The sequence below is a fragment of the Podarcis vaucheri genome (genome assembly GCF_965113315.1).
Source record: "Podarcis vaucheri genome assembly, chromosome: 1".
NCBI classification, from domain to species: Eukaryota; Metazoa; Chordata; class Lepidosauria; order Squamata; family Lacertidae; genus Podarcis; species Podarcis vaucheri.
Genome location: NC_138759.1, coordinates 9,113,751 through 9,125,952, shown reverse-complemented (window position 1 = coordinate 9,125,952; position 12,202 = coordinate 9,113,751). Strand labels below are relative to the sequence as shown.

General features: G+C 47.9%; 1 protein-coding gene across 3 annotated transcripts in view; it reads right to left on the bottom strand.

Annotated features, from left to right (window-relative positions):
- LRRC9 (leucine rich repeat containing 9) overlaps positions 1-12,202 on the bottom strand; it is a 72,627-nt gene that overhangs the window by 23,858 nt on the left and 36,567 nt on the right. For all 3 annotated transcript variants that reach the window (XM_082216571.1, XM_082216569.1, XM_082216570.1), the window contains 6 exons: positions 11,034-11,159; positions 9,662-9,793; positions 6,580-6,757; positions 2,883-3,103; positions 1,659-1,781; positions 326-456 (listed from right to left, as the gene is read on the bottom strand). In XM_082216571.1, the coding sequence (XP_082072697.1) occupies positions 326-456; positions 1,659-1,781; positions 2,883-3,103; positions 6,580-6,757; positions 9,662-9,793; positions 11,034-11,159 (911 nt within the window). The remainder of the gene's footprint in view (positions 1-325; positions 457-1,658; positions 1,782-2,882; positions 3,104-6,579; positions 6,758-9,661; positions 9,794-11,033; positions 11,160-12,202) is intronic.

The window sequence follows — 12,202 nt, the reverse complement described above, 5'->3', positions numbered from 1 at the left end:
TTAGACCAGTCCCAACCACCGCATGTTTCATACACACACAAATCAAGGCACCAGCCCTTTCATTAAAAGCAGACAGTTCCCAAAAGCCTACTGGAATAAGGAGGTCTTCTTCACATACCAGTGGAAGGACAGCAAGGAGGGAGCCAGTCTGGCTTCTCTAGGGAGCTTCCCATCCCTAGCCAGACATGGTGGGAGCTGTACTTTTTAAAGGGATTCAGGGACAATTAGTGGTAAGCGCCGATGTGCAGTTTTAGGAACTCTGCTGACAAACAGAGCTGGGCAGCTGCCCACAGTCCTTGTCACTCGTGTTAAAAATATTACTGACCTGATCATAGAGGCCGTCCAATTTAATTCTTGCATTTTGCTGAAGTTGGAATGGCCCAGTCTTTCCGCAACCATATCCGCATTAAGTTTGCCCCCAAATAAATCTTTAGCGTTCTCAGTTTCAGCTGCTTCCTGCATTGAGGACATTAATTTATTTATTTTTAACTGAGAGCCGAAATGAAAGTTAGAAGATGGAAGGTGGATGTTGGAAGAATCAGGACAGAGATAAGAAGAAAGTCGTTATTCGCAAAGTATACACAGCACATCTGTGTTCCGCTCCTTCCTCCTGGGCCATGTTCAGAAAGTGGTGGTGGGGGATGAGTGTTCAGACCCCTGGGCTCTCACTTGTGGGGTGCCTCAGGGTTCTGTCCTCTCCCCCATGCTATTCAACATCTACATGAAGCCGCAGGAGAGATCAACAGGGGGTTTGCGCTGGGTGTCCATCAATATGCGGATTATACCCAGCTCTACCTCTCAAATCAGAACCAGTGAAGGCGGTGAAGGTCCTGTATGAGTGTCTGGAGGCGGTTGGAGGATGGATGGTGGCTAACAGATTGAGGTTGAATCCTGACAAGACAGAAGTACTGTTTTGGGGGGACAGGAGGCGGGCAGATGTGGAGGACTCCCTGGTCCTGAATGGGATAACTGCCCCTGAAGGACCAGGTGCGCAGCCTGGGAGTCATTTTGGACTCACAGCTGTCCATGGAGGCGCAGGTCAATTCTGTGTCCAGGGCAGCTGTTTACCAGCTCCACCTGGTACACAGGATGAGACCCTACCTGCCCGCGGACTGTCTCGCCAGAGTGGTGCATGCTCTAGTTATCTCTTGCTTGGACTACTGCAATGCACTCTACACATTTGAAGGTGACCCGGAAACTACAACTAATCCAGAATGTGGCAGCTAGACTGGTGACTGGGAGTGGCCGCCGAGACCACATAACAGCGGTCTTGAAAGACCTACATTGGCTCCCAGTACGTTTCTGAGCACAATTCAAAGTGTTGGTGCTGACCTTTAAAGCCCTAAACGGCCTCGGTCCTGTATATCTGAAGGAGCGTCTCCACCCCCATCGCTCAGCCGGGCCACTGAGGTCCAGTGCCAAGGGCCTTCTGGCAGTTTCCTCACTGCGAGAAGCTCAACAATTTTGGGGGTGTCCTGGTTTTTCCTTTTTGAAATATGGCAACCCTACATTTGCCCCAAGGTCCGAATATTCAACACAATGTTCAACAAAGCACAATATTCAACACTGACTCTGTACTCTGCTTGGGGCTGGCTGCCTTCTTTGCTTATAAGACATAAAAGTTTTATACATATCCTTTACGTAGAAAAGGAGCTCACCACTGCGGTGCCGTCCAAGGCTTTCAGAGATGGAATATGGAAAATTACAAAGAGGCGGTAGTTATCCTGCTTCCAAACGATCAGGTTTCCATACATGTCCAGGATGACCAGATTGTTTAGACCCTGGAAAAGGAGGCTGGTGTTATCAAGCGTCTCGTTCTCCCGCTTTCCACCATTCCACTGTGTGAACCCTACTAGTAAGGAGATGGATGCTCTAAGCTTAGACCGCATGGCTTAAGCAAGTCATCATTGTGTTTCTATACAATTTAGAAACTCTCACCATGTTAGAAACTAAGTCTTACTGCCTGTGTTTTCTTACTGCTGTATGGAAAAGCACATGAATCTGACCTTTGAAGAGTCTGTAAGTAAACCACTTTTAACCTACCAAACGTGTGATTTCTTTCTACGTCAAGGGAAGTAAGGGGAACTTTGGAAGCAACTTAGAAGGGGATAGCTTTATCGGTGAAACAGCTTATATTTCCACGTGTTACTTTGCTGTATATTTTGTGATTTTAAATCTCTACTGGGGCTCTCTCACCAAAGAGCACTTGCCCCAAACCTGGATCTAAACATACGGAGAATTCTATTTTTATAACATTACCATATTTTATATTTAACCAAATACCAAAAACAAGAATTTCAAAGAATAGCTGTATTTCTGTTTGAGGGGGAACGGACTCAGTGGTTCACAATCCCTTCTCTTTGGCATGACGCTACACACTCACAAGAGTTTCATTCAGGTAGGTAGCCGTGTTGGTCTGACACAGTCGAAATATATACAAAAATTGTCCAGTAGCACCTTAGAAACCAATTAAGTTTGTTGTTGGTATGAGCTTTCATGTGCATGCACACTTTTTGAGATACACTGAAACAGACGTCACCAGACCATTATACAGTGGTACCTCGGGTTACATACGCTTCAGGTTACATACGCTTCAGGTTACAGACTCCGCTAACCTAGAAATAGTACCTCGGGTTAAGTACTTTGCTTCAGGATGAGAAGAGAAATCGTGCTCCGGCGGCACAGCGGCAGTGGGAGGCCCCATTAGCTAAAGTGGTGCTTCAGGTTAAGAACAGTTTCAGGTTAAGTATGGACCTCTGGAACGAATTAAGTACTTAACCTGAGGGTGTGAGGGTGGGGTGGGGTTTTTCTCAGGAGGGTAATAGGAGATGGGTGATTGACTTTCATTCACGCTTTTAAAGTGGTGAAGTCCCCCCCTTTACCTTCAGCTGATATATTTCTTGGTTGGAAGAAACGTAGTTGTTGCTTATGTAGAGTTCAATGAGCGCATAGGCTTTTTGCAAGCCCGCCAAGGAAGTGATCCGGTTGTTCTCCAGAGAGAGATAATGGAGGTGAGACAAGTTATCAAAAATATTCCTCTCCAGGCTGGTGAGGTGATTGTTGTTGGCGCTCAACCTCATGAGCTTGCAGAGCTTCGAAATGCCTGGGGAAAGGGAAAAGAGAATGTTTCTGGTCAGAGCTGTGACACAAGGGAGCGAGCTTTCTCCGTGGCTGCTTCCATATTGTGGAACTCCCTCCCTTAACAACAACAACAACAACAACAACAACAACAACAACAACAGTTAATGAAGGCCAAGTCCTTCCTGTTCAGACAGGTCTTTGAAAACCAAAGTACTGACCACTGGGCTGCCGTCAGGGCGAACTATCTTAACTGCTGGTTCTAAATGTATTTTGGTGTATTTTAACTCAGAAATATTGCTCTTAGCCAGTTTTTCACTATTACTTTGCTTTTGAGAACAATGTTTTGTAGACGTTGGAAGCCACCTTGAATCCTGGCTTGGGGAAAAGGCAGTACAGTCGTACCTCGGAAGTCGAACGCCTTGCGAGATGAACCTTTTGGCTCCCTAATGCCGCAAACCCAGAAGTGACAGTTCCGGTTTGTGAATGTTCTTTGCAAACTGAACGTCTGTCACGGCTTCTGTGGCTTTTGATTGGCTGCAGGAGCTTCCTGCAGCCAATCGGAAGCAGTGCCTTGGTTCCCAAACGTTTTGGAAGTCAAATGGACTTCTGGAATGGATTCCATTCGACTTTGAGGTACCACTGTATATTTAAGTACGGTACATTAAATAACTAAATAAACCAACAATGACGATAATTTCTCAAGAGGAGACAGAGAAATCAAAGCAAAGGGACAAAATTGTCTGCCTCACCCCGCAAATTAAGTAAATAAATAAATAAGAGATAAGAATAATTAAAATGCTTGCTGAGGTCACATAGATGCTTGCTGAGGTCATATAGCGATACAACTGGCAACCCAACTGAGCAATAGTTGGCTTCCACGAATTGACCAATCACATCGCAGGGAACTTGGTTCTGGAAGCTTCTCCTAGTTTTCAGCAAATCCAAGAAAAGTTAAGATTTTTTTAAAAAATAAGATGAAAAAAGGTGTGCTCTTTGCAATTTTGCAAAATATACTCTTTAACCACATGAAAGGTACACCCTGGGGTTAATTATTAAAAATTTAACTTCCTAGTTTTAAAACGACTGAAGGTTTTGACGTATTTCTCAGAGTACTGGTGGTAAAAAAATACCTAATTTAAAACAACTGTTGTTCCTGGGAAACCGGGAATTATGTTCACATGTGGCGGGGGTGTAAATATGTACAATTTTTCTAGCAAAGGTTGTTTAAGAACTTAACAGAAATCACTGGGTTAAAGCTGACCAAAAGTCCAGAGGTAGCATTACTATCAATTTACAATGGGGTGGAAGGTTCACGGGTTATGAAGGACTTGCTCACAAATTTATTGACAGCTGCACAAATTATGATAGCTAGGGAAGTGGAAGGGGCAAGCAGAATATAAAATGGAAGAATGGTATAAAGAGGTGTGGGACATAGCTATTAATGATAAATTAACATGTGCCATTAAGGTAAGATGGGGGACTATGTAGGAGAAATGATTTTGAGGAGATATGGAGAGTGTTTGTAGAATTTGTAAAGTGATAGCTCTAGTTATGGACTCGATCCATTCCAGGGTGCCATTCGCGCCCCGAAAAGTCCTCAACTAAAGCGCGGCTTCTGCGCACGGCGCGATAGAGTGTTTCTGCGCATGCACACGGGGCGAAACCTGGAAGTATACACTTCCAGGTTTGCCATGTTCGTATCCTAAAAAACACAACCGGAGACTGACGTAACAAGAGGTACAACTGTGTTGTTGTTGTTGTTGTTGTTTAGTCGTTTAGTCGTGTCCGACTCTTCGTGACCCCCTGGACCAGAGCACACCAGGCACTCCTGTCTTCCACTGCCTCCCGCAGTTTGGTCAGACTCATGCTGGTAGCTTCGAGAACACTGTCCAACCATCTCGTCCTCTGTCGTCCCCTTCTCCTTGTGCCTTCCATCTTTCCCAACATGAGGGTCTTTTCCGGGGAGTCTTCTCTTCTCATGAGGTGGCCAAAGTATTGGAGCCTCAGCTTCATGATCTGTCCTTCTAGTGAGCACGCAGGGCTGATTTCCTTCAGAATGGAGAGGTTTGATCTTCTTGCAGTCCATGGGACTCTCAAGAGTCTCCTCCAGCACCATAATTCAAAAGCATCAATTCTTCGGCGATCAGCCTTCTTTATGGTCCAGCTTTCACTTCCATACATCACTACTGGGAAAACCATAGCTTTTACTATCCGGACCTTTGTTGGCAAGGTGATGTCTCTACTTTTTAAGATGCTGTCTAGGCTTGTCATTGCTTTTCTCCCAAGAAGCAGGCGTCTTTTAATTTCGTGGCTGCTGTCACCATCTGCAGTGATCATGGAGCCCAAGATCTTCCCCTTCTATTTACCAGGAGGTTATGGGACCAATGGCCATGATCTTCGTTTTTTTGATGTTGAGCTTCAGACCATATTTTGCGCTCTCCTCTTTCACCCTCAATAAAAGGTTCTTTAATTCCTCCTCACTTTCTGCCATCAAGGTACAACTGTACAGTACTGTTAAAACAGAAAGGGATCAAACCATCGCAAGAGGTGCTGAAATTTTGGAAGGTTGGATAGTTGCAATGGAATGGTTTCGGTGGTGGGGTGCACATTTTTATTCTTATTTATGTATGATTATTACTTTGACAAAGTATAATAATAATAATAATAATAATAATATTGTATGGAAGTGAAGCGAGAGCTGGACCATAAAGAAGGCTGATCGCTGAAGAATGGATGCTTTTGAATTCTGGTGCTGGAGGAGACTCTTGAGAGTCCCATGGACTGCAAGAAGATCAAACCTCTCCATTCTGAAGGAAATCAGCCCTGAGGGCTCACTGGAAGGACAGATCCTGAAGCTGAGGCTCCAATACTTTGGCCACCTCAGGAGAAGAGAAGACTCCCTGGAAAAGACCCTGGTGTTGGGAAAGATGGAGGGCACAAGGAGAAGGGGACGACAGAGGACGAGATGGTTGGATAGTGTTCTCGAAGCTACCAGCATGAGTTTGACCAAACTGCGGGAGGCAGTGGAAGACAGGAGTGCCTGGCGTGCTCTGGTCCAGGGGGTCACGAAGAGTCGGACACGACTAAACAACTAAACAACAACAATAATAATAATAAACAAACAAACAACTGTTGTTGAGACACTTCATTCCGAATCTGCGAGAAAGAGAAAGAGGATGGTGACAGGTGGCTGTCCTGCCCACCCTCTAACATAAATCCTGGCTACACCCATGGACCCAGAAACAATTCAGAAGCTAATGCCATCGAGTATCAAGGGCCCTGAACTGAAAGCGTTCTCCAGCTGCCCTTTCTGAGCGCCGCTTCTCCAAGGCGGACGACCATGTGACGCCCGTCTCCTCCAGGAAGTGGCAAAGGTCTTGCAAAAGCTGCTTCTGTGCAGAAGTGCTCCTGGCCCCGGCCTCCTCCCTGGGAGCAGAGCCAAGTCCAGGAACGCCCAAAGCTGTGGATATTTGGAACGGAGCATGCAAAATACCTTACCCTCGAGGGTTGTGATGCAGTTTCCATCTACCGTGAGCTCCTCCAGATTTTGGCAAGTATCCAGTCCTTCTATTTTAGTGAGGTTGTTGTTGCTAAAGGATGCCCACCGCAAATTCTCCAGTTTGTCCAAGCCACTGATTCTGCTGAGATGTTGCCCGTCAAGGTCTAACACCGTGATCTGTTGGAGCAGAGGGAGTGGGGTGAGGAGAAAACACAATCCTCACTGTATAACTCTGCTGAATCAATGAATTTGGGATTCTAGGTTTGAGGGTCATCAGTGCAGATGATGTTTGGTGCACAGCCTATCCTACACTGAATGACAGACAGGAGCATATTTTATCTCGCTGAATTTCACTGAGTCTTTTCTTCTTGTATAAAGCAACTAACAACTGTGATAAATAATAATACAGTGGTACCTCTGGTTGCGAACAGGATCCATTCCGGAGGCCCGTTCGCAACATAAGCAGAACGCAACCCGCAGCTGCGCAGCTGCGGGGCGCGATTCGTCACTTCTGCACATACGCGTGACGCCATTTTGCACATCTGCGCATGCGAAGAAACCCGGAAGTAACCCTTTCCGGTACTTCTGGGTCGCCGTGGGACGCAACCTGAAAACACTCAACCTGAAGCAAACGCAACACGAGGTATGACTGTAATGATAATAATAATCACTATTTCTATAGTTCAGTTTCTGTGAGTGTGTGTGCACATTGAGTGCTGCATTTTAACAATAATGTACAGAGGCTAATACCTGCCTAAATTCCGACTGATCGCCAACATTTTTAAATTTCTTATTGACATTTTAAAAAAGGATAAACCATTAAAAACAGTGGTGCCGTGCTGATTTATATCTCATTACTTGCTTTCATCCTCACAATAATGTGGGAATCTAGCTTCCCAGGATTCCCATTTTACAGAGGTGGAGACTGAGGCAGTGAGACAGTGGCTTTCAAAAGATTCTCCCGTGGACAAGTAACTGAGGTGTGTTCTGGACCCATCTCTCTGAAACCCAGTAACTACCTCCTTGAGAACCCCCAGAGGTTTCTCTTTTCGCCTCTTGTTGAAATGCATATATGTTTTCAGCAAAAATGCGTCCTTCCCCCGATACGAATCACCTTTGGCACCAATGTCACACAGTGTAATGTTGACACCATGGGCTGAAACGTCCGCCTCCCTTGGCAGCCTCTGTGAATGCGCTTCCCTTAATGTACAAAGAGCAGAACGCTATGCTCATCTGCCCAAATGTGTTCTCCTCTAGCTATGCTATGCGCTGTGCAACAAATTGAACTGACAGAGGAGCTTTTAACCTTTTCTACATGGCAAATTAACATGATTCTGGATGATGGGCCGCAACACAGACTGTGACAGGTCGAGGTGCCTGAGGATCTCCCTGGACTGCCTTGTCCAATGGCCTTATTTTGTGGAACGGACTACGAACGGTGGGTGGTCATTGAGGAGGGAGAATGAGAACTATGCTGAAAGGAGCTGGACCTGAGGTTTGTCCAGAGAGCTTGGGAAATGGTTGCCTATCAGCCAGCTTGATGGGCCGTTAGCCTGACTGGTCAGAGGAAGGCGGCTCCATCATAACCACAAACTGCTTACTCTGAGATGGAGCCACGGAAGGGATTTTGGAACAGTCTGTTTTTATCTTATCTGTCGAACGCAAACTTTTTCGTTCCAACTGCTTCGTTCCAAAAATTCATTCCCAGTTCCCCCTACCCTTATTCAGAATAGCTGTTTCCACAAGCCACTAAGGAAAGATAATGACCCAATAAAATTCCAAAAAAGACACGGTGGTGCCTCAGACTTGCCGATCAAAAGGTTGGCAGTTCGAATCCCCGCAATGGGGTGAGCTCCCGTTGCTCAGTCCCTGCTCCTGCCAACCTAGCAGTTCAAAAGCACATCAAAGTGCAAGTAGATAAATAGGTACTGCTCCAGCAGGAAGGTAAACGGCGTTTCCGTGCACTGCTCTGGTTCTCCAGAAGCGGCTTAGTCCTGCTGGCCATATGACCCAGAAGCTGTACGCCGGCTCCCTCGGCCAGTAAAGCGAGATGAGTGCCGCAACCCCAGAGTCGGTCACGACTGGACCTAATGGTCAGGGGTCCCTTTACCTTTTTAACAGCTAACTGCACACTTATTTAATTAAAGCTAGTTTATTTATTTCAACAAAACTTTATGAACTTGATGCAGTGATGCCAGCCTTCCAAAGTCTGACAGTTGTCTACACCGCCAGCAGCCCCCTTGCCTCTAGCACCCCCCTAGATCATCCTACTGGACCCCCCCGGGGGGGCCCAGTACTGCCCACTTTGGGAGCCACGGCGTTAAAGAGACCCAGCTATCTTTTTCTCCTATGGAGTGGAGGAGAATCTGGTTCTAAGAGGCTTCTGCGGAAGAGTCCCCTAGAGTTAGAGAATGGCCATGGGGGTGGCACAGCAGCCCCCAGAAATGGTGGACCTGTTGGATTCTTCAAGCCTTATCAGAGGAAACTGGCCACTCTCCAGGCACTCGGCTTGAGATCCTTGTTGATCTCCCCGTCTGCGTCTCCCGGCAGGATACAGGCTAGGTCACTATCGGCGATCCTCCTCAAGCGTGAGAAGAACACACCACTCTCCCCTCTTCCCTGTCTCCCCAGGGAGGGGAAAGAGTCAGACAGAAATGTATTTACATGTCTTTATTTCTGTCCTTGCAGCAGTACAGAGAAACGCGTCTGCACTCATCAGACTCCAAACAGCAGAGAGAGAAACTCCACCCCTGTACTTCCAGTACAGGTCAGATGACACTCTGAGCTAACATCCGGTGCTCAGTACAGTGAATAGACTGTCCCTTTGTTCCCATGGTACAGTCCCAAACATCAACATCCTGTTTTGCATTCCAGCCACCTGCAGCTCGCTCCCGCATTGCTGCTTTTCCTATGGAGTGGAGGAGAATCTGGTTCTAAGAGGCTTCTGCGGAAGAGTCCCCTAGAGTTAGAGAATGGCCATGGGGGTGGCACAGCAGCCCCCAGAAATGGTGGACCTGCTCACAAAATTTCAGGAGATCTGATTTTACGAGCACGTGGTATTTGATAAGGTTTTCCCCTTACCCGAGAAGGCCAGTTGTTCTGAAACGTGTCCACTCTGTTCTTGCTAATCTGGGTCAGGATCACGGCCTGAGGAAGGATGCTCAGTATGCGAAGCCTGTCTTGGTCTGTCCGAGAATTCTCCACCAGAGACGCCTGGAGGAACGAAACCACCAGAATGAAGGCAAACAGCAAACGAACGCACAGTTAACCCAATCAAATCACCTTTGGAGACATTTTTAAAGCAAATGTGTGAGAGAGTGGGGATTTCTCCCCCTCTCCCAACCTTGCTAGAGCTGGCTCATTTCTGGGTAGGCCAAGCATACTTTCCACTTTCTAAAAAGCTTGCAAGATGGATGAAGAAACTCACTGCTGGAGAGACCATCATCTTAACAGAAAACCAACTCTGCCTACCTTGAGGGTGGCTCTCCTAGCTGTCACTGGACTGCAATTCCCATCATCCCTCACTATTGGCCCATGCTGGCTGGGACTGATGGGAGATGGGGTCCAATAGCACGCGGAGGCTTCCCAACCCAACCAAACTGACCATTGTTCTGACTTCTCCCCCGCTCTGTTTATGGACCTTCTAAAACAAAAAGCTGTTCCTGCAGTCTATGGGTCTGCAGCTCAGAGTATGGGGTGGTTGTGGAAATCTTGGTGGACATACGTACAGGACCCAAATGGATCTCCTGCTGCATATCCTTCGCGCATTCCCTCTTGGGAATGCCCACAAAACAAAGTCTGGTCAGAACTGAATAGACACTTCCAGACTTAACGCTAAATCCTGGCAAATGAGCCGCCCTAGCCGCTAGAGGGCCTTGAAAATTTGTGTCCCGGGCTTCTTCGACTCATCTACCCATGTACTATATCGGCATTATTTCCAGTTCTGCTACCCCACTCAGGGCCGTCTTTACCTGGGGGTGCAAGGGGTGTGGGTTACCTGGGCACCAAATTCTGGGGGGGTGCCAGGCGCCCGCCGCTGAAGCCGCCTAAGCTCTTAACTATCTACCTGTTATGAAATAATGAATAATTTTGATGAAGCTAGAAAAACAAAATACATATATACCTAGGTATTACCGAAATGTATACCTACCGTTTCACTAAAGGACTTTCGACTTTGTGCACTCATTTACCTCACATGTGCCGTGCCAGCGGCTGCGCCTGTCATTCACAACGGCAGCACCTGTCATTCACAACAGCGCCGTGCACGTGAAATTTTGGGTTGCTGGGCAGATCTTTGCACCCCCGGCGGCGCATATGCTAAAGACAGGGCTGCCCCCCACTACACCTTTCTCCCCTCCCTCCAAAGCTTTGCCCATGAGGAGGTGCCCCACTCGGACCGAGAACTCTTCCTTGCCGCTGCCTTAAAGGAGCAAACGAACCCGGGCTGCCTAACCTGCGTGATTTTCGAGTCTGCCATGAACTGGATGGCAGCTGCCGCCTCATCCTCAGTGATCAGAAGTCCATCGAGGTGGGTCAGAGCCCTCAGCTGGCCAATCACACTCAAGCGTACGGAGGCTGGCTGGGGGGGGGAGGAGAGAAAAACAAGAGTGGGATGACCTTGGACGGAAGCATTCAGTGGTGTGGGATGTATCTTCACTGAAGCAGTCAAGTACAGTGGTGCCTCGCAAGACGAAAAGAATCCGTTCTGTGATTCTCTTCGTCTAGCGGTTTTTTCGTCTTGCGAAGCAAGCCCATTGACGGATTAGCGGATTAGCGCTATTAGAGGCTTTTAGCGGCTTATCTGCTGATCGGATCAGCTGATAAGTGGCTTAGCGGCTTAGAAAAAAGGGGGGAGGGGGAAAAAAACCCCGCAGGAACTCGCAAGACATTGTCGTCTTGCGAAGCAAGCCCATAGGAAATTTGTTTTGCGAAGCACCTCCAAAACGGAAAACTCTTTCGTCTAGCGAGTTTTCCGTCTTGCGAGGCATTCGTCTTGCGGGGCACCACTGTACAACATTTTCCTGTTGCCTAGAGTGGACACACAGGGGAATGTGGCTCCAGCCAGGGAGGACTTCCTGTCATACCTGTTCTGGAGCCACCTCTCCTTGTGTTTGACCAGGTAGATGGGCATGACCCTAGTTGACTCTGTAAAAGGGCTAGCCATGCCGCCATCTCCCCTTTTTCCATTTTCGCCTTTCAAGCTTCTCTCTATGTGATGGCCTGGGAATCGGATTCAGAGGCTGAACCTGAGGAATCCCAGCCTGCACAGGAGTCCCCGCCTCCAGGACCGGCTGAGCTGGGGCTGGGGCATGAGCCTGAAGGGTCCTCACCTGTGCCGGATCCTCAGGCTGAGTCTGCTCTGGCTCCGGAGATGATGGAGGACCCATTGCCTGCAGGTGCTCCACTCTCAGCCCCGTCAGGGGAAGCTGAGGTTGCCTCTGGGTCCGGTGACCCTCCAGCCTCTCCTGAGCTGCAGAGGCTCAGGGCAGAGAGGCAGAGGGAACTAATTTCCCGCAGGAGGAGTGCTCACCTCCAGGCCAGGAGAGGCGAGTCACCTGTGGACCGGGGCCGCCCTATGCCTCAGAGGAGATAAAAGCCAGCCAGCCCAGTTCCAGGTTGTGG